We start from the raw sequence: 20,947 nt of genomic DNA on the forward strand, positions 1-20,947 counted from the left end.
GATAATTTGAAAGATAGTGGTGCACATCAACCATGAGGACTCGGCTGAGCATCAAACGGCTAAGGCAAAATGCTACAGAGGTCAATAAATGAAACCAGGAAAAAAAAATAATGAAGATCCTGTACTGCTGGAATCGATGCTATGCAGTAGCTCGCAATGCATCAACTAAGGTTTTGAAAAGCACTACCAGATGAACCAACATGCTTCTGTAGGCGAGCATTGCATACGCGAAGCGAACGTGTGACAGCAGCAGCAAGACAACGACTATGACGGTAATGGCATCACCAATGAATAATGTGCTTCAATGAAATGTTACAACCTGTTCTGTTATGATTTTTTTAGATATGCGATTTCCGAGTTAATGAGGTATTATGGTATGCCATTACTTACAATTGCCTGGCACCAACATTCGCGATCGAGAGCACGAGCAAGGAATAAACAGTACAGTTACGCTTCTTTTTTATCAGTTCATAAGTTCTCCGAAAACACAATCTTTCAACACCAATGTTCAGTACATCACCAAACTGCAATCGTACGACAAGGTTTCCGGTTGACAGATTCCATGTACACAAGAAAAGACACGAGGCGAGCATGATCGAGCACAGTAGCCAGCCACCGCTGCAGCTTCCCCACGCTACTTGCCCGCCCACCTCGCATGAACACGCCAATGCACATTTATTTCAGTACCAGCAAATGTCCCACGGGTCATTGTACAGCACATTCTCTGTTATTCTCTCCAACCATGTTGCAATAAGCACCTTCACCTATCTGTTTGACAGCATATGGCGCATAGTGTCGTTGGAAGCATACTGCACACTTTTAATAGGCGGTAACCCAAATGCATCGCTGTTCCCTGCTGCAGGTGGTGTGAAGTGAGCATGATATTTTGCTCTGGCGGCATAGTAGGCATCATATAACACCATCACCAACCAGCTCGATTTGATTTCGTTTCAGTTTTCCGTCGTCATCTTTAAACACTTTTTACTAGGAAAACGTCAATGTGCGTCACGGGTTACTTGGGCCATAGCAGCTTGATGTGCGTCAGTGTCTCGTGCCACAACGATTCATACCGAGTGGACACATCAAAACTTCCTGCTGAAATTCCCCGCTCCAAGAAGCTGCTGATCCAGGCCAAATTTGAGGAGCACAAACATAAGCTTGCTGAAGCCGCAAGAATGACAATGAGCATTTCAGGCCACTCATACCCTGCCAGTCTTGTACTGCAACGATTCTCACGATGCTTTGCATTACGCAGATGTCAACTACAGTACATCTGCAAAGTTTTTTAGTGACTTCAGACCCTATGTTTTCCTGGTTAGTAGGTCTTACTTTGTTTTGTTTTTTTTCCAGAGCGTACAAACTAGGTTCTACTGGACCATGACAGCAGAATGCTTTTTTGAATCTGTACACATTCCTTGCCAAAAGCAATGGAAGGTGAATGACACAGAACACATCACCTTGTTTATTCCTCAATCCTTCAAACACCATGATAACCTCAATTCACAGCGATGACACATCACTGCCCGTCACCTGTTGCTGCCTCAGAACGCAGTTCCAAGCGTAACTATACAGCTGCTTGTTCACCTCCTTGAGCATGGCCACCTGCTTGCTCAAGTCCTCCTCTCCCTCAAAAGCACTGCCCTCATCTTCATCATCGTCGTCTGCTTCCTCGTCACCAGCAGCAGATGACGATGACATAGACAGCAGCGCCTCAGCCCAGTCCATGCGTGGCAACGCGTTTCGTCGCACCTCCTCCTCACGAATCATGCTCACCAGACCAGAGTCCAGGTGCACGGGAACTCCGTTCGGGTCCTTGGCAGCCTGTGTAGTACGCTTGAAGACGCCCAGTGGAAGCGTTGGTGGCGAAGGCCGCATCGATGCCAGTGCCGCAGGTGTTGGGACGACCAGTGCGTTGGTGACGGCTCCTTTGTGGTGCAGGACGTGTATGCACTGCTTAGAGGCGACATCCCACACTCGCGCTGTGCAGTCCTCGCTGCCCGATACCAGCAACTGGCCATCCAGCGACGTTGCCAGGCAGGTCACCTTGCCTTCGTGGCCAACGAACGTCGCTTCTGGTCGCTTGTTGCCTGTGTTCCACTTGTACAGGGCCACCTGCAGGAAAGAAACATACAGTCATCGTCGGCGTCACACTTGACCTTAACACCACCCTTTTTCCTCTCCTGCAGAGAGTGTTGTAGATGAAAATGAAGGCATGCAGAGCATGGGCAGTGACGACAGCCACTGGCTCACTCAGTTGCTGCCATAGCACAAGATCGCTCAGAAGTCTGGACCCTAGTCTGATCTTTGCTCTTTTGCTGTACTTCCAAGCCGGTGCTGAAACCTGAGAGAACCAGCGTACATTTAACTGGGATGCATTGAATGTGCTGTATTAATGCGGAGCCTTTCCAAAGCATGTGATGATGACTGCATTATTTTTATAATATCGAGCCGTAAAAATATGTCTTCATTGCTTGCGTTAAGTCTGACAACGGCTGCACAGCTAACCACAAAAAGCTTCCGGAGCAATAGAATTCGATAAAATGCTACATTTTGTCGCATTTGTGCCACTGACCAATAACATGACCGAAATTGCAACAGCAATGTAATTAACATTTCCAGGGGCAATGTGCACTCCAGTTCAGCCCTGTACTGCTGCAGTCATTCAGGGCGGTCTTTAGTCTCTCCTTCCCACACATATAAGACACCGGGCAACCAGTGCAGGAGAATGCATTGGCAGGCAAGCACTGCATTTCAGACTAGGGAGGCAGCGCTCGAGCGTGGTGAAAGGCTTGTGTGCAATTTGAATACCCTCCTTCCACAGCATGCTTGCAAGAGCTTCACTTAACTCCCTCCCCTCTCCCTATCTACCCCCTCCCTCGCAGGTAGGGGCAGACGCTTTTTCTTTTCCCCATTGCTGACAGTAGGGCACTTCCTTTGTTTGTCTAATAAGCAATGCATCACTCGGCAGGTAAACTGTTCTGGGCAACCGCTCTCTTTTAGGTTCAAGACACTCTTACCAGAATTTACTCGCACGATGCATGCACTTTCTTTTTGCAGAAACTTGTTCTGAAGTTGGGGAGTGCGATAATAGAGTGGGGAAATTTTTCCAAGGGAAGGTTGCAGGTGCTAAAAAGAAAATGAAAAATGAAGTGGCTGTAAACTGCGGTCCTCGTACCAGCCTCTGTAAGCTCAACGAAATATTGGTACCGAGCAACATTTACCTTTCTATAAAAGCACAGGCTCCACACTAGTAGGAATTGCAAAGGCCCTTTATTTTCCGACAGTAGCTGAACCAGGAGTCATTAAACAAATAATCATGGCTCATGCACAGTGGGCCTAATGGCTCATGCAAAGCTAAAAATCTAATAGCTCTGTGTCCTCTCTGGTTAAGCTCTGCACCATAAGACTGCACAACCAATGCAGATGCTTGACACCTATGGCTCCACTAATTCAGCGTTTCATAAAGGATAATGCGCATGCAGATTAGCAGAGCTGTGAACGGCAATAGCAAAGCTGGCAGTGATATCTTGTGACACTATGTCTAACTACAATACTTTCGAGAAGTTCTTTTGTGTCGCCTGAGTGTTCTCATTGAAGGAAATCATCTAAGTACTACATGTTAACAATCACATCGCTACCAACGCTTTACACCAGCAGTTAAGTATGATATGGTAGGTCTAGAACTGAGGTTGAACAGCGCAAATAAAACAAGGACATGAGGAAACAAATACCACAGACAAGCGCTGACTGCCAATTGGAACTTTATTTGAAATTCTCAAATAAACTTCCCGTTGGCAGAAAGCCCTTGTCCGTGGTATTTGTTTCCTCGTGTCCTTGTTTTATTCGAACTGTTCAACCTCAGTTCTAAATATGAACCAACTAGCCCTCGTCAAGATCTTACTAATGGTAGGTCACTGCGGTATGAGCTGTGTGCTCTCTGGCTAAACTTAGTGTCACAAGATGTCACTAACAGCGTTGTTGCTGCCACACACCTCTCCAGTAACCAGGTACTATTCTGCAAATGTAAACATTTACGGACAAGCTAAAACTCTCTCCAAGCTATACACAAAATGCATTGTCATAATATGTACAAGTTGCATCTCAGGCCGGGTCACGTTCTTACCACCTACGGTAAACATGCCTCGGTGGCAAGCCTTTGGCAACAGCCGAGGTTGCTGTCGCACAGGCTATGCAAGGTGTTGCCAGCAAGAGTGGTTGGCAACATCCAGAGATCTGTGCTCGGGACCCTCAAAAGGCGCAGAATAAACCATTTTGTTCAGAACTCTGCCAAGAGTTGAAGTGACGAAGTGAACTGCAGAACCTTATGTCACAAGCATGACGCATCTGTCAACTGTTCCACCAAGCTGCGCGCAAGATGGCCTCTCCTCAACTGTCACTCAAGAGCATCAGAAATAAGAAAACGCAACACAGCGCAGCCACCAACTACAGCACCTAAACCACCGGATATCGCGAAGAAAGCTTCACTAAAGACGGCCTTTTGCCCATTTTGTCCCAGTGAAACTGCAGAATTGTAGATTGCCAATTAATTATGGTGCAGCTGAATGTACTTCTTTCGCAGATGTTGGACTACTATCTTCATTTTCAACTAGCAAAGTGCTGGCTCCGAAAATATGACCCTCCGAGTGTCTCAAGCAGGAAACATAGCCCCCAGCAGCACGCACAACAAAGGCCAGAAGTATGGTAGGCACATAAAGCTTTCACTTTAAAAGTCTGCAAAGAACAGAAGGTCATAGGAAGCCAAATGTGCTGAACAAGCGTGACAATTCAGACACCAGAAACTAGCACTGGCATGAAACGTCTAAAAGACATGTTTTAGTTACGCACAGCAGGCTGCTTTGAAGATGCAGGTAAAATTACATACACATGTGCACAGATGCAGTTTTTGCATGAGATCTTGGAGGGTATGCTCAGATCTTCACTCTTCCGAAGCCTCTTTTAGCACTTTGATCTTTGGTAACACTATAGGAGGTATGCGCTGACGTCATTGTGGCTGTACAGCCGGCATGGTAAAAAAGCGCTTTATCTCGATCCACTTATCTCCAGAAGCGCTGTGGAAGCTGTCAAAAATACAACAAAATGGCGTGCGGTAGTGTCACTTGAATACTCCCTATTGAAATCAAATGCTGCAATCCATATGTGCAAGCGTGCAGTAATGATCTTTATTTATTTTTATTATGTGGCCTTTCTACAATGTTGGGGATAAAGGAACCATGTAAAAGATGTCACCTGAATAATTTGAATGATAGTGTCTGAGCACCAGTCCACTACTACTCCAAATTCAACTTATGCTCTAAAACAAATATTCAGGAATTTCCATAATTAAACCTAATCATTAGCTCACTAATTAGATTTCAAAAGATAGACCAGAGTAAATCCGCAGAAGTCTGAATATGCCCTTGGCCTCATTCACCTAGGATGTACTGCTGTGCTTTTTAAGGATCACTAGAAAAAAGAAAAGTAAATCATTTTAGATTGCCAAAGTATTCTTTCGTTTGTGGTTAAGAGGTTGAAGAAATTAAAAAACAATCTTCAGTTCTTTAAAATTTTGTGCCATAACCCTGGTGGTTATGGTGCCAATGTCACTGGTGGTTCACCAACGTGAAATGGCGGATTTCAAATTAGTATTCCTGTATTGTAGTCATTGTCGTAAAGCAGAAGTTATCAAAAGTTGCTAAGTTCAGTCTATGGCTCCTTTACAAACAGTACAGTCCGTTTTTACTGATATAAAATTACTAGAAGCGAGCAAACATGTTCAAAATCAATGGCAAGCTGTTGCAGGAATTCAAGGTGGCTGGCAATTAGTGATAAACTAGGTTCCTATATTTTTAGCCTATTTTCAAGCTTATCAAGCCTCCCCTTGAGGTAGGAGAGCTCTTCCTTTTTTTGGTATTGTGGAAGGAAGGTAATACAGTGCCGCGTAACATCATTTACTTACACAACAATCAAATTTTGAGTTCCAACTCTACCATCCCAAAGAATGCCTGCAGTTCTTTCCACATGGAGAGGTCAACAGGTCACCAACGAGAGCTCACCTCGAATATCTTTCCTGTGCCGGAACCGGCGAAGATGCGGTCCTCGGCCGGATCTGCGACGACCGCCGTCAGCGGGGCGTCAAGCACCATGGTGGCCAGCAGCTCGCCGCTGTCAATGTCGAACACACGGCACGTCTGGTCAGCCGAGCAGGTGTAGCAACGTGTCCCACCAAGGGAACCGATGTGGACGTCAGTGACGTCGTAGCTGTGTTGTGACCACGCGTGCATGGGCTCGGCGGGGCCCCGCGTGGCGGTGCAGGCGACCTCGGCCAGGTCCCAGACCAGCACCTGGCCGTCCCGTGACGCCGAAACGAAGCGGCCACCATCATCGGTGAAACGCAGACACGTGATCAGCTGGAAGTGACGGCTCACCACGGCGAGAAGGTCACCCGACGGGACCTAAGACAAAAACAGCAGAGACATTGTATTGCAATAGCAGATACACCCAAACTGCAACCACACATGGCGTTGGTGTCATGTCCTCATATGCCGTCTTGGCCATAGAAGTTCCTAGAAAAAGTAATATAAGGAATTCTAATACTGCGATCATTTAGCTAGCATGAGAATGATGGACAGTACATGAATTTGCCTCATCTTTATTCACCTGGCTTTAGACGTTCTTGCGTACCTGCCAGTGTGTAAACTTCAAAATTCATAAAAATTTTACAGACACAACATGAAGGGAGGGGAGGACGAGGGTAGCACACATTTTGCACACAACTGCTGAGTTGCAGCATTGTAAACCGACTGATTTACGATAAATTGACCACCATGACTGAGGCCTACTTATGAGTAATGGCCCATTTTATGCAATTTCTTTAATGTCCTCCATCGACTGAATCAGTGAAAGTAATGGAATCACCTGTTCTTCACATGTAGAGGTATGTAGATGATTACGTGGCAATTCTTATAAAAGGATCAGTTATCTCTTCTCACGATACAGTAACTAATAAACTGGCAAACTTAAAGAAAAGCTTAAATTACTCAGTTTTACTTGCCAAAACTACGATCTGATTATGTGGTGCGCCATAGAAATTTGGACCACCTCGGGTTCTTTAATGTGCACCTAAATCTAAGTACACGGGTGTTTTCGCATTTTGCCCCCAATGAAATGCGGCTGCCGTGGCTGGAATTCGATCCTGCGACCTCGTGCTTAGCAGTCCAACACCAGTGGGGCAAATTTTACTAGCCTTTCTGGAATCTTAAGTTTTCACATGTATGGCCACAGAACAGTAGCATTCAATTTCTGGGTGTTCAACTCCTCCATTTTTCTTCTAGTAAACAAGTGTGTTAGGCATATGTACCTTCGGACTAAGTAGATTTCCCAAATCTATAACAGCATGCATTGGAACTTAATCAACGCACTTAATCAGTGTGTTGCTTGAGGAAGCGCGAAACAGTGCATTGCTTCTACCTTTATTCAGACAGCCAATTATGTGAGCAACAGCTTGAGGGTAGCCTAACAAACCAGATTACGTGAGCATCAGACATTGGATGTCTGAATTTCTTTGACCCATCTATGTTTTAGGCACTTCTACAGAAAATTGAAGCTCATAAGCAACTACCAAAGCAAAAAATGAAAAGGTGAAAGTAGCAGTGCTAGTAGTTCCTCATGTACATAATCTTTCGCACAATATAAAAGTAAAATTGCAAGTAAACATGTCATTATTCTACTTTTCTGTATGCTCCCTGCAAGCTTTCTAATGTGTGTAACCTTTTGCAAAATCAGAAACTGTCAGCATGTTCCACCAACCACAAGAAAAAGGTCTATGAACTGTGCATGAGCAGTATATACAACATTCGGCTAAGCTGTAGTAAAGCTTACATGGGAAAGACAAAACATGTGTCAATGAGCGTGCAAGGCAAGACCGAAAAAAATGTTAAAAATGGGTACAGCAGATTGTTCACAGTTCACTGTAAAGAGTGCAAATGCACTTTTTTTTTTCTCCATAAGAGTAGGTTTTTACAGCAGGCAAAAACCGAGCCTGATTGCGAGATCAGAGAGGCATTTTTCATCAAAATGGCTGCTGCTAGCAAGCGTGTTAGCACACCGTCGCTCGCCCAGCTAGAATGTGAATTGCAAACAGAAACGTGATAGTATTGCATTGCACGCACGCATGCTCACTTTCTCGTTCTGTATGCGTGAAAAAAAATGTTGGATGCCTTTTCCAAATTCAGTTGCCAGTCGGCGCTCTGTCCTTTTACGCGGTGCTTGCCTCATTTTTCTCCGCCCATTTTTCGCGCAGCTTTAGTTGAAGCGTTTCAAACATGTTTGTGGTCAGTCGCGAGGCAAACGCAGACGCCTCCGGCGTCTCCTCTTCCTACGAACAAGTGTACCAACACAATGTACGGCTACACAAGGCGCGAGCGTCTGTGCGTTTTCTTCGGTAACGCTGAGCTTAGTGTCACCTATTACTCCCCCTCCTCCTCAGCCTCCTGGATTGGTGACACTTAAGCTCAGCGTCACAAGAAACTCGCCCAGCCTATCCTGCCCAACAGTCGGGAACGAACGGTGACAGCAGAAAACCACATGTCGTGCAGTTCCTGTAGCTTCACACAACACGAAGGCGACGGCTGCACAATTCTGTCGAAGATTTGTAGTACACTGCACTTTTGTTGATGTGACCAGTGGCAACTCGCTAGACTTTCCGGCGACGTGCGGCACGCGAACGAGATATCGCGCGCGCGCTCAAACCAGAAACCACCAGCACGTGCGCGCTTGCGAGAGCATGGCACAGGCGACAGCGCTCACCTGCCACAGGTAGATCTTGTCTCCTATACCGGCCACGCAGTACAGGCCGTCCGGGGACGCCGCCAACGCAGAGACCCTGCCGGGGCACACGATTTGCCTCTGAATCTGATCGCGACGCTGCAGCGACCAGACCCGCAGCAGCGGCTTGTCGTGCTGCGCGCCGACCACGTAGTCCGAGCCCAACAGACAGAGCGTGCGCGGACTGCTCGCGCCTCCCTTGTACTGCGAGAGCACCGACGCCGACACAATGTCCCACACGCAAGTGTTCCACAACTGGCCGGCGCCGTCACTCGTGAAGATGCATTCGAACGACGCCATTTCTTCCGCTGTATCAAAACGCGCCCAGCCGGTTTAGCCCTGCTCGTCACGGCGAACCACCAAAAGCTCCGCTAGGTGCCTGTAGTGATGCGCCATCTTTAAGAATATACAAGGCTGCGCGACGTGAACCGCCGGCCGCTGTGGGAGTCAAGGAGGGATGTTATATGGTTGTTACGCGTTAGGACCATGTTAGAACTGCCACCCATATTTACGACAAGGCAGATGTCGTTGTTCGATGCGCAAACGGCGCGAAAACATAGAAGTTACAACCGTGACAGCTGGCACGTATGTGCTTTGGCTCAGTAGGTCGCTAGGCGCGGCAGACGCGGATAAAGACACGCGCACACGACGACGTCGCACGCAGCGCGCACGTGAAGATTGTTTTACCACGCGCGCTCTCTCTCGTTGCGTGCCGTACGCCGCCGGGAAGTCAAGGAGGTCGCCACTTGTCACATCAACAGAAGCCATGTGCATCACGCGAAAGCTGCAGCTGACTCTGGCGATCCTGAAGCCCGATGTTTGCAAGATCCCCATGAAACTCGAGGTGAGACCGGCGATCGCGAACTTTCTCGGAACCATTAATCGGTCGGCCCAGTGCCCAGAGGAGGAAGTGTCCTTGACGCGAGCAATTAGCGCGGTTGACGGCTGACTCGAACACCTCGCTGTAGAGCGTACGCTTTTCGGCAAGAATATAGCGCGAAAGAAAAAAGCAAGAACAGTACGCGTGGTTTGACAAGGAAGGGACGTATGCGCTTTTTCTGTTCATTCATTTTTATGTTCTGTACGTTGTTTCGCGTTATTCTTAGCCGAAACTCGCGGCTGTGGTAAACAATTTTCCGAGCGACTATTTCAGTGGAGAAGCTCGAAGGTATTGGTTTTCGCGATGGTTGCCTTCTAAACCTGTGGCGTTTACTTATCTTAATTTCGCGCAGGCCGTTCGGCAAGTGATCCTGGAGAATGATTTCATCTTCGTCAAGAGCAAGATGGGATCTTACACCAGAGAACAGATGGAGAAATTCTACGCCGAGCATCAAGGTAGGGTTGATAAATATGTATCGCCCCAGTTCGTTCCGCACGTTCACGGTTAATTTGCAACGTACGTATTTTTCCCTTTGCAAGCGTGATTGCGAGCCAGAGTCAACATATGTTGCGAAACAGCTGTTCTCTCATTGTACTGAATTTCGCCTCATCCGTCATGTCGAGCTAAGTGATTTAAAAAAAAAGCAGCTCTGGTCCTTCAGTTTGAGTTACCGCGAAAACGAGTAAACAACCCCTCCCCCCCCCAAAAAAAAAGAAAAAAATACAAATAAAATAATAAACAGTGCTTTCTTTCGTTTTAAACGACCATTCCACAGCGCGCTGTTCGTGCACGGCCAGATTTTAACAGGCTTTGTTAAAGTCTGCGAGCAGACGGCTCTTCGACGTCGTGGTGCACCAGTTTCTAGACCAAACGTGTCACCTGCTCCGAGGTTTCGGCCAGATTTTAACAGGCTTGGTAAGAGTCTGCGAGCAGACGGCTCTTAGACGTCGTGGTGCACCAGTTTCTAGACCAAACGTGTCACCTGCTCCGAGGTTTCGGCCAGATTTTAACAGGCTTGGTCAAAGTCTGCGAGCCAACGGCTCTTAGACGTCGTGGCGCACCAGTTTCTAGACCAAACGTGTCGCCTGCTCCTGGGTTTCGAAAGTGTCGCGTTCTGCGCGGCGCTGGTCCTCATATACCGACGCGACGACACTCTTCGAAGGTGAAACTGACGCGTATCGTCTAATTGCGTCGCATAGCGTGTTTTCCTTAGGGCTCCGCTTTCCCGAAAAAGCGAGTAAAATGCCTTATCAAAGATGACCCGGAGCCGGGCCGGCCGGCCGGCCGCGTTCCAGCAGACGACGCGGAGCTCGCGTTATCTCTACAAAAACACATCTTCTAACCGTACGCCGAGATTTCTACCGAAACACACGTGCTCTAGCTGCGTGCGTCCCGCTGCTCTGTTTACTCACGCCCGTGGCGAGCTTCTAATCCTGTCCGGGAGATAAGAGAGCGGAGTGACAATGAAGTTGACACCCACTACTTTCGGGACCACCGCGCGCTGTGCTTCTGCAACAACTGAAGTCATTCCCCCCCACACCCCCATCGCACACTTTCCCAGAAGCCAAGTGTCAATACGCGGAGCGCCCCCGAGTACATATCCGGTTGCGTGAGTAATGGAACGGGGATAAGTGCGCGCAAGGACTTCAGACTTTGCGGTCGACGCGATACAATTGTCACCTCGTAGCCCGCAATCGCGCCGCCGCGCACGTCTTTGAAGAGGTCGTGCGGGGATAGAGTTGCGGTCGATGACTGCTGTGGCGGTGCTATCCGGTTTCAACGCAATGCGAGTTGGGATGATGCAACCAATGCGGTGCTGTCGACGTTGTCTGACCTAACAAGCGAGGAATTCATACGGCCCAGACAACAATGACGTTGACAGTTTATCACGCATTTAATGATTAGTAGGACATGGAAAAATATTGTCTATGTTAAGTGAATTAAACCTCAGTGAAGCAGCTAATTAAATGTCACACAGCGAAATGGTACGATGCATACAATAGGTGTTCAACTTTAATAGATGTTTAATAGATGCCACATCAAAAATTTACGGAAACTTGGAAAGTACTGCATCCAGCCTGACAACAAAGCACTTGCATTGCTAGTGCTCACGTAGTAATGGAAAACAACGGTTCCCACATGAATTTTTTGCCACATCTTAGTACGAATGACTATCGCGTAACTAGACGCCTTGCAGGATTTAAAAAGCACAAAACAAGCAAGAACTTACTCGCAGGGTTATGCTTTTTTCTTTTCTGGTCAGTGTTTTCTTTAAACAACTTGGCTTAAATAAATAAAAGAACACAAATGAGACCTAGTGACAATGCATAGGAGAAATAAACAGTGCACCAGTACTGTGAAGATTTTTCAAGCCAGAATAATAAAAAACCTGGGCGTAATTGCACTTCCTCTTTCCCCTCGAATTTTGCATCTGCCCACTGGCATGAAAGCAAATTATTAATGTACCTCAATTTCATGTTGACTCAGAGCTACAAATTGTCCATGTCTTGATATTATATGGCTATTACACTACCCGACTAGTATGAACCATTGAAAACGCCTTTCTAACAGTGTATTAGTTCTCTATTTTTTTTTTCATTTGAAAAATTAGTGCTATTATTCAGTTTTCTGTTCGATTTTAAAAGTGTATTCTTTTTTTTCTTCTTACTTTTTTAAAGGCTGGCCAACTCAAGGAGTGAAAACTAATGTGGTACAATTGTTTTGTTTTTGCGCTTTAGGGAAATTCTTTTTTGAGAGGCTGGCAAGTTTTATGTCCAGGTATGTACCCTGCATGCTTCCCTGTTTTGTGCTGTCCAGAAAAATCAAGTCATGTAACTCATTCCATGCTTTTCATATGCCATCTATACTGGTAGTGGGCCACTGTCAGTCCATGTATTGGCAAAGGAGAATGGCATCAAAGAGTGGCGTGCACTCCTCGGGCCAACCCAAGTGTTCAGGTAAGAGAGCTTTTGCTCGTGTTTTATGTCAAGCGAAGCCATTTGACAATCCTATTCAAATGTTATTTGGTTTGAAAAAAATCTGTACAATTGAAAGAGAGAAAAAGAAAGCGACAAACAGCAGGCTTGCAATTGCTACCAGAAGGGCCACAATGCCTGCCTACTGTTTGGCAAGGAGGGAACAGAAAAAAAAATATTAAAGATAGGAAGAAGGCAAGAAAAGAAAGAATGAGATGATAGGTCACTAAGGCGAAAGTAACACACTGACGAAGATTAGGGTACAGCAGTAGGAACAGATGGAAATCACTGCAGGGAGCATCATTCCACGATGAATGTGAATAAAAGAACTAGCAGACTTCAGTGATGTTTCCCGTTCCGAACTGCAATGGTGGCACACTGCTTTCTTTTCAAAAAATTCTTTGCATTGTAACAAAACATTGTCCTTGTACATTACAGTACAGTTTAGCTTTGATGCAACAAACACAGGTATATAACGAATTGTCAAATACAAAGGAAGAAATCTGGAATGCTTCTTGCCAATATCAGCACATAAAGTATACATGCTTATAGCAAATACTGGGTATAACGAATAATATAAAAGAATAGGGGAATCTGAAGGGCTTGATTTGTCGTTGCTCACAATCACACAGTGACAAACAATGAAGCAGTTAACAGGACACGAAAGTGGTTGAAAAGATAACTTGCCATGGATGGCACAGCATAGCATGCACAATGTGGAGGATGTACGGATAAATGACTCCACATATATATGTAAACACACGCACACACATACACACACACCCACACACATGTATATATATATATATATATTTGAGTTAAGTTTAATAGATACTAATAGTATTTTCACGCAGCTCACTGCGAAGTTTCGCGGAGCATGGGACAAAATAAGCGAAAATACAGAAACTCCTTACCAACACATGAATCAACAAATGTTTAATGGCTGTCCTCTGCAAAATTGTGCTTGTCTACTAAGGTTTTAACCTTGCAGGGCTATTCACGACGCCCCCAATTCCATTCGTGCAAGGTTTGGCCTGACAGACACACGGAATGCTGGTCATGGATCAGGTCAGTGTCATGTTAACATGTCCATCCTGCATGAAATTAAGTTGCACCTAATAAAAAGGCTTACCCTCAACATGCCAGTTAAGAGTGTGAAAAATAAAGTCGATGTAATGTCATTGTTATGAAAAGCCTGAATTAAAAAAATTATTGTTGATGATAAATTTATACAAATTTATATAAGGAACACATGTAGACCCGAAAGATGTGGCAAAGACTAACTTCAGTAATGCGAGAAATCACCCCACTGCCATAGGGCTGGTCACATGATGCAGGAGGCTTTCGAAGCCGACTGCAACAAAATTTAACTTTTATTAAATTGGTCATAACTGAATAGTGCATATTGAAACAATCTGGGCAGAGCTGCTGGGCTGGTAATTGTCATTTTAAAAATTTTTTTTGATAACAGCCCTTAAGTAACACCTAAGCAGACTACGCGGGCACCTGATAGATAGTGGATATGATGAAAATCGTACACCATGGCCTCCGAGATTTTCGGCGTGCTGCCAACGTTACCTGATCTCGGAGGTTATGCCCATGCATCGTATTTCTGTGTTTTGTGGTGAGCATAATTTATGGCAAGCTGCAAGGGCAGCGCTCTTTTTGTGGTTTCAGTAACAAAAATGTTTGTTTTTGCTCGCTGTTTGTGACGCATCCACTGATATTTGAAATGTAAAAATTTTGGACGGGGACTGCTGTATATATGTACAGTCGACCACAAAAATTTACGGACAACAAGGTCTGAGAGAAAGCTGAATATATTGGCAGCTTCACAACACAGCCTGGTATTCGCATTTCTAGCCTCTGCTAGTGTATGCGAACAACATTGCGATGTATGGTTTTGCTGGCTACTGTTCCGGGCAGCTCAGAAATTCAGCATTTTGTGAGATCCTGAGGTTCGTATACTTATGTGGTCAACCATACATTAACTAAAACTAGGCTTTTTACGTGGTCTAACCTTATTTTGTCGTTGGCCTTTTATAGGATGAGAGTGTTAAAGGGACACTAAATAAAACACTAAATTAGTTTAGACAGATGAGGTGTTATTTCAAAACTCTGTTGTCGTTTATTTATCGATGATATGTTGTTTATTAAATGAGGAAATAAAGATCAAGGTTTCGTTCTTTATTTTTATTTTCACCGCGTAACCTGAGTGTCGGTATGTCAGTGTGACGTCACAGATTTCAAAGGACATTTTCATATTTGGAATGTTGTGGCTTAGTATAGTCGAATGCCTCTACAGTGAAATGACCTGTACAATGAAGAATTATTTATTGTGAGTGGTATAGTGTGCAATCTTTATGACAAAATGACCTGTATAACGAAGGAGTTTAGAGGTCCCAAGCTCTTAGTTATGTAGGCGTATGACTGTGAATGTTATTGAAACTTGCCAAATTTATTCTCTGGCTCCTTTAGAGTATTATGTCTGGCTATCTTCCGATCACAACCTTAACACGCCTAAGCAGACGCCATGAAAATTCACGACGTCACGATGAGCTGGTGTGGAAAATTCAAGGCGGCGGTGCCAACTGGCTTTCATGTTTGCTTTTTTTCTGGCTTGCTAAGTGTCTTCTAATGGCAAGGGCTCTTTCTTGGCATCGTGGAAGGGTAATCTAGTGACGCACCCAAAATAATTTTTTCTGTCTCGTTGAGCCTATTGAAATAAATTTGGCATTCGGCTTTTGCCTGCTAGTATCCCTTGCACGTTTGACACTCAATAGCATTTACACAGAGGCTCACCTATCAATGCACTTTGCAGATTCCGAGGATTCAGCCAGACGCGAGATCGGCTTCTTCTTCCCAGAGTTTGACCAGGACATGTGGTACCTGAACGAGGAGCAACGCTGGCGCCGCGCGAAACTCTTCTTTGACCTAGAACGATGCGAGCACGTAGTGGTCGACGAACAGGAACAGCAACAGAGCACCTAAGCTTCGTTTCTGTGTCGCGTCGAGTGCCTCATTGCCACCTCAGTGACATGCATCCCACACTGACATGCATCCTTTTGAAAACTGTGTGTATCCATTGCAAACCAAATTTCTTAGTATTGCTTTTTAAAAGCATTTTGACGCCGTCAATGTTCCAAGTCTGCGAACTTGGTCACCAAAATGCGCATTATGATGTGTGCAATGCTGACATGCACTGGCTCCTACTTACCAGCAGCAGTATATACAGTAAAATCTTGCGTATAGTATGCACGCAGCATATTATAGTTTTGCACTAGATTTCATCACATCAAATTTGCTTCTATTACATTGGTGTACCAATGTGTTTAGAGGTTTAAGCTATTGTTGTTCCCACACAACAGTGCTGTCTTTCAGTCGCACGACATATCGACAAATTTTTACCACTTCCTTTCTTATTTCTGTTCCTATTTCGCTTCTCCATGGCAGCCCTGTGTACTACACTCGGGTTTGTATTATATATGCAAGATTTTCACATTGCTTCTGTAGGACTACACTATGAAGTGTCAGCACTATTTTTTATATATGCACTTTTTGTTAACCTCTGGCTGAGCACTACCGCAGTATATACAACATTCTTGCTCAATAAGTTTGCCGATTTGCCCACCAAGCCACAAATTGCAACACCTGCGATGTTCACTAGCATTGTGTCCTACTGAGTAGTGTATTGGTACTGTTCTTACGTAATGTTTCTAGACCTCTTGCCAGACATTATTGTGCCCCTGGCGTTCAATGCATCATCACTTTTGTGATATGTGTAAGGATATTCTGGGTTGTTTGTAGAGAAAATTTGCAAGAAATGGTAGGCAACACTGGTGCTCAGGGCAAAGACGACATAACAATTCGATTCCAATGGCATCCTTTGTTGCGCTTCGTCAGGGGTTCAGAGCGGCGCTCCACCCGCATTATCAATGCAATCAGCCGGCTGTGAACGATAAGAGTGGCATAGAATTGAGCGGACGGAAACGATACATTATGCAGGCCTTGATAGCCGAAGTTGAGCGAAAATGCAAGATGGAAACATGGGTATGCTTAGGCACATTTTGCATGACAAAAGCTTGTTGCACGACTTCGGGCTGGATAAGATTATTTATTACTTCTGCACGGACAATGCATCAAAAACGACACTGCTTACTGTCTTCGGTTCAAGTTCTGAGGTGTCAAAATCAATAGGAGAGGAGAGTGGCACACCTTGGAATGACTGTAACAGCAGATAGTTTACCAAGCAGCTCAGTGACTCGCAAACGACTGCATGGTGACCTGCTAACACTCCCTCCACAAGCGTTCTAACTGCCATTGACACCGCGTATAACTTGTAACAACATATCGTGAATTCTAAAGGAGTACTAACATGACACTTTTAAATTTTCTTTTTTTTTTGTGCATTAAATGAAAGTCCTAGCCACTAAATTGTACAAAAATATGCTGGCTACAAAATTCTTTCTAACCAATTTACTTCTTTATAGATACCGCTTTATGTGTACTTGTTTTGGTTTCGATACCAAGGAGGCAGATGGTGCTCAGGATTTCATGGCACGAGTTGCCGACTCTTTAGTGCCTTAGAGTGCTCATCGATTGTGCCATAATGCCAGAGGAGTGTACAGTGAAAACAAGAAAAGACATGTATTTTTGTGTAATGAGCAATGAAATAAATATTTATTGACATTACTGCAACACGTCCAAATTTGTGTCATGGTATTTCAAAACGAGTGCACATCCTTAACACTGAAACATACAAGAAGAGCTAACAAGAAGGAATACAACATGAGCAAATAAGAAAACTGTACTATATAGGTCGCAACTTACTCAAAGAATACAAAAATGTTTTTTAGCACTTTACCTATTGCTAAGATTACCCACCCCACGCTAAAAAATACACATTCTACAATGGCCCCCCACTGAAAATTTTGCTTGAGCTTATTAATAAAGAATCGCGACAACTGTGTGTTGCATCAGAAAAATGTTGTGAGGTGGACGGAGCTCCGTTTTTGAGCATCCGCATGATAAAAGCGTCAAGGTCCTGTAAGATAAGTATATTTATATAACTATGTTTGAATAATTGGGAGTGAGCTTTGTACACTTAAAGAAATAAAAACTCACTGAACATCCTTTTCAGCACACGACAACAAATTGCTAAATGCTATAACAGTCTGCTGAATGTCATCAGTGACCTCGCAAGACATACATTGGAAGACATTGAGGTTGACGACATAAACAAGGTGTTCAGCAATGAGGCAAGCATTAATGCCCTGTAACAATGTAGAGAAACATAAATACACTTGGCTATTCAGGAGTGAAGCATGTAAATCCCAAATATCATACAGTAATCTGCAGAAATAGTGCCATCAATGACTAAGCAAGACATAGCCGGCGACAAGTGTACAAGCACGGGACTTGTGAAAAAGAAAAAAAAAACGAATTTCTGCAAATCCTGGCCCTGAGCCTTTGTAACCTGCATAGTGATCCACTAAACACCCTGCCTTCACAAACAAGTAATTCACATTCATTGTGGAATTATGTTCCGCAAGCTTTTGTGGCCAGCTGTATATTGGGAGTCGTCGAGATTTGACAATATAGGTCAAGTATTAGTGATGAGGTGTAAACAAAATGAGCTCCATCATTAGTTAATACTTGGTGGCCACTATAAGCAAGGTTGCTGCTGCACGCAAAGCTCGTTAGTCCTGAACTATTTCGAACGGGTGTCGAAGTTGAGTTCTGCTTTGCGTAACACAACACATTCGGCATCAGTACTTTCCTGGTTCATATGCTGCAAATGATGAGTTAAGGCATTCAGCGAACTCTGCAATTGAAAAAGCAAATCCAGCAAGCCTCGGGCAATGCCATGCATCTGTAGATCTCGCTGCTACTGATTCTTGTGTGACTTTCTTAGTTTTATCCAGAGTAGATCAACAACGCAAAAATCAGGCATTGGAGAAGCAGGCGTCGAGTGTCCACAATGCCAGCCAGCAGTGCTGATGCTGTATGTTCATCAAATTCTTGAGGCATTTGTAATGTTTGAAGCTTTCTATTTCTACACTATTCTGTAAGCCAAATGTGCTGCTCCTTATTTAGTTTATATGCTGGCAATCCGACACTCAATACAAATTACTTTACAATTGAGTCTTTTTTTCACCTCTTGAAGTAAACAGTGGACTTGGTACATTTACTTATTATTGTATGTTTTGAATAGACTGAAATATACATCCCATATACAGTTTCAAGCTATTGTTTTTTACCATTATTCTGTACTATTGTATGTGCAAAGGGGGATACAAAATAAACCAAACTTTCGTTTTAATGCCTCTCATGGACGTACTTCCATGTCCCACCACTAGGTGTGGCTAGTTATAGCCCTCTGCTATCAGTGCCTTGAAGGAAGTAATTGTAGAAGCCATTCTGTGCATTAGTTTGTTTTGAAGAGGTTTACCACGACACGCATGCGAAATCATGATGTGTGATCGTCAGGAGCAGCATGTCTGCATCAAATTTTGTTTTCTTTTGGGAAAAATGTTCACGGAAATGCATGGAATGCTTCAGGAAGCCTTCAAGGAACAAACCTTGAGCCGTACTAAAGGCTACAACTGGTGTCATCAATTTAAGGATGGCAGATGAGCATTGAAGATGAACCTTGTTTGGGTCGCCCTTCAACCTGTTGGGCACACAAAAATGTTGAGTTGATGCGTGAAACGATCAACCAAGATCACTGAATGACAATCAACAAGTTATCAGAGGATGCAGGCATCAGTTGGAGTCCATGGCAATGAATTTTGACTGAGAAATTGCAGATGAGGCTAATTGCAGCAAAATTCATGCCCGGACTGCTCACGGAGAAACAAAAACAAACTCAGCTGGTGATGACTAAAGACTTGAAAAACGAAACCACAACTGACCCACGTCTTCAGTCGAAGGTGATAACAGGTGATGGGAGTTGGTGCTACGGCTACGACCACACGTGGTCAAGTCAGTGGAAGACTCCAAAAAACAAGACAAGTTCGGTTCAATGTCAATATAATGCTGATTCGTCTTTTGTGACGTCTAGGGCATCGTCCATTGCGGGTTCGTCCCAGATGGACATGCGTTTAATCAGAAGATTTACTTAGGGGTTTTAAGGCGCCTGCGAGAGGATATTCGAAGGAAGTGACCAGATCTGCGGCGGAGTGGTGAGCTGCTTCTTCATCGTTACAATGCTTCCGCATGCACCGCATTATCTGGTATCACAGCAATGGATGGTCATTACCCAGCTGCTCTATTCCCCAGACCTGGCACCCTGCAACTTCTTTTTATTTCCCAGGATGAAAAAACTTGAAAGGGCAGCCTTTCGATGATGTGCCAACTGTAGACACAGCTTCGCAGGCGACCCTCGACAGCATCAGAAATGAAGAGTTTCTCGGACGCATCGAACAGTGGAAAAAACAAATTGACAAGTGCACTGGGACTCAAGGAGACTACTTTGAAGGCAAATAATTTGTTTTTCCCATATAAGGGAATAAAAAAGATTATTTAGAAAAAGTTCGGTTATTTTTGTACCCCCTCCCGTATTGTTATATTAAGTTAATCTTTACTGCGTGGCATACACAGATGCACTTTTTCTGTTAACAACATTTACGTTTGTTAAAATTACATACAACGATGCGCACGCAATGCTGGCACTTTTTGCACTCGCTACTGTATAGTCCCACCTGCCTCCTAAAAAGATCACCAGACACACGGAAAACACAACAAAGCTTTTCAACTGTATGCCCCAGTAGTATCTCCTATACTGAAGTATATACACAATTGTATTAGAAACCCGGGAAACACCAGACGTGTTGTTACACAAGACAAGACTGCTAGTGGCAATTCCCGTGTGATCCTTCGTCGCTGATGAGTGAACGGTAAAAGCTGACATTTTGTTTACTACTGTCCAAACAAGCGAACGGGGCGCGATGGTCAGTAATGTGCAAGCGTCCCTGCAGCACTTGCGGTGCATTGGCAAGGGGGCAACCGCCGGCTCACTGTGCAACAAGATCGCCAAAGTAGGCAGTAATGGTCTTAATCTTGTTGTGTAGCAGGTTCTGCTCGATCTCGACCATGCCTCCAGGACCGGCCAGTTGGACAAGCTGCGAGAGACAAAGGAGTTTATCCGCATTAGTCGGTATGACGTACGAACTATGTCGTCCTGTAAGCCGCAGAAGCCAAGCCAGCCAAGTTACGCATATTGCAGACATAGCTGGAACATGCATATTTTTTCAAACTGTAGTCCGTG

General features: G+C 44.6%; 3 protein-coding genes across 4 annotated transcripts in view; 1 reads left to right on the forward strand and 2 right to left on the reverse strand.

The window, feature by feature from the left end:
• Window positions 1-1,439: 1,439 nt before the first annotated feature.
• On the reverse strand, window positions 1,440-9,222 carry LOC142557360 (WD repeat-containing protein 18). The gene is made up of 3 exons (XM_075669141.1): window positions 8,806-9,222; window positions 6,054-6,452; window positions 1,440-2,112 (listed from the first exon to the last, which is right to left on the reverse strand). The coding sequence occupies exons 1-3, from the start codon at window positions 9,121-9,123 to the stop codon at window positions 1,501-1,503; spliced, it is 1,329 nt and encodes a 442-aa protein (XP_075525256.1). The 5' UTR covers window positions 9,124-9,222; the 3' UTR covers window positions 1,440-1,500.
• A 136-nt stretch (window positions 9,223-9,358) lies between these two features.
• Window positions 9,359-17,376, forward strand: nmdyn-D6 (nucleoside diphosphate kinase 6). The gene is made up of 6 exons (XM_075669142.1): window positions 9,359-9,667; window positions 10,056-10,158; window positions 12,442-12,481; window positions 12,577-12,660; window positions 13,670-13,746; window positions 15,500-17,376. Exons 1-6 carry the CDS (start codon window positions 9,359-9,361, stop codon window positions 15,667-15,669), a joined length of 783 nt encoding a protein of 260 aa, XP_075525257.1. The 3' UTR covers window positions 15,670-17,376.
• A 344-nt stretch (window positions 17,377-17,720) lies between these two features.
• The window catches only part of Tgs1 (Trimethylguanosine synthase 1), a 28,713-nt gene continuing 25,486 nt past the window's right edge, over window positions 17,721-20,947 (reverse strand). For both annotated transcript variants that reach the window (XM_075669126.1, XM_075669127.1), the window contains exon 12: window positions 17,721-20,801. In XM_075669126.1, coding sequence (XP_075525241.1) covers window positions 20,694-20,801 — 108 coding nt within the window. In that variant the 3' untranslated portion in view covers window positions 17,721-20,693. The remainder of the gene's footprint in view (window positions 20,802-20,947) is intronic.

Source organism: Dermacentor variabilis, chromosome 9, assembly GCF_050947875.1.
Source record: "Dermacentor variabilis isolate Ectoservices chromosome 9, ASM5094787v1, whole genome shotgun sequence".
NCBI lineage: Eukaryota > Metazoa > Arthropoda > Arachnida > Ixodida > Ixodidae > Dermacentor > Dermacentor variabilis.

Coding starts and splice junctions, on each gene's coding strand:
- LOC142557360 (XM_075669141.1), bottom strand. CDS start 9,123: ATGGCGTCGTTCGAATGCATCTTCACGAGTGACGGCGCCGGCCAGTTG. Junction 6,453..8,805: donor ACAAGATCTACCTGTGGCAG/GTGAGCGCTGTC, acceptor TTTTTGTCTTAG/GTCCCGTCGGGTGACCTTCT. Junction 2,113..6,053: donor GCACAGGAAAGATATTCGAG/GTGAGCTCTCGT, acceptor TCTTTCCTGCAG/GTGGCCCTGTACAAGTGGAA.
- nmdyn-D6 (XM_075669142.1), top strand. CDS start 9,359: ATGCGCAAACGGCGCGAAAACATAGAAGTTACAACCGTGACAGCTGGC. Junction 10,159..12,441: donor ATTCTACGCCGAGCATCAAG/GTAGGGTTGATA, acceptor TTTGCGCTTTAG/GGAAATTCTTTTTTGAGAGG. Junction 12,661..13,669: donor GGGCCAACCCAAGTGTTCAG/GTAAGAGAGCTT, acceptor TTAACCTTGCAG/GGCTATTCACGACGCCCCCA.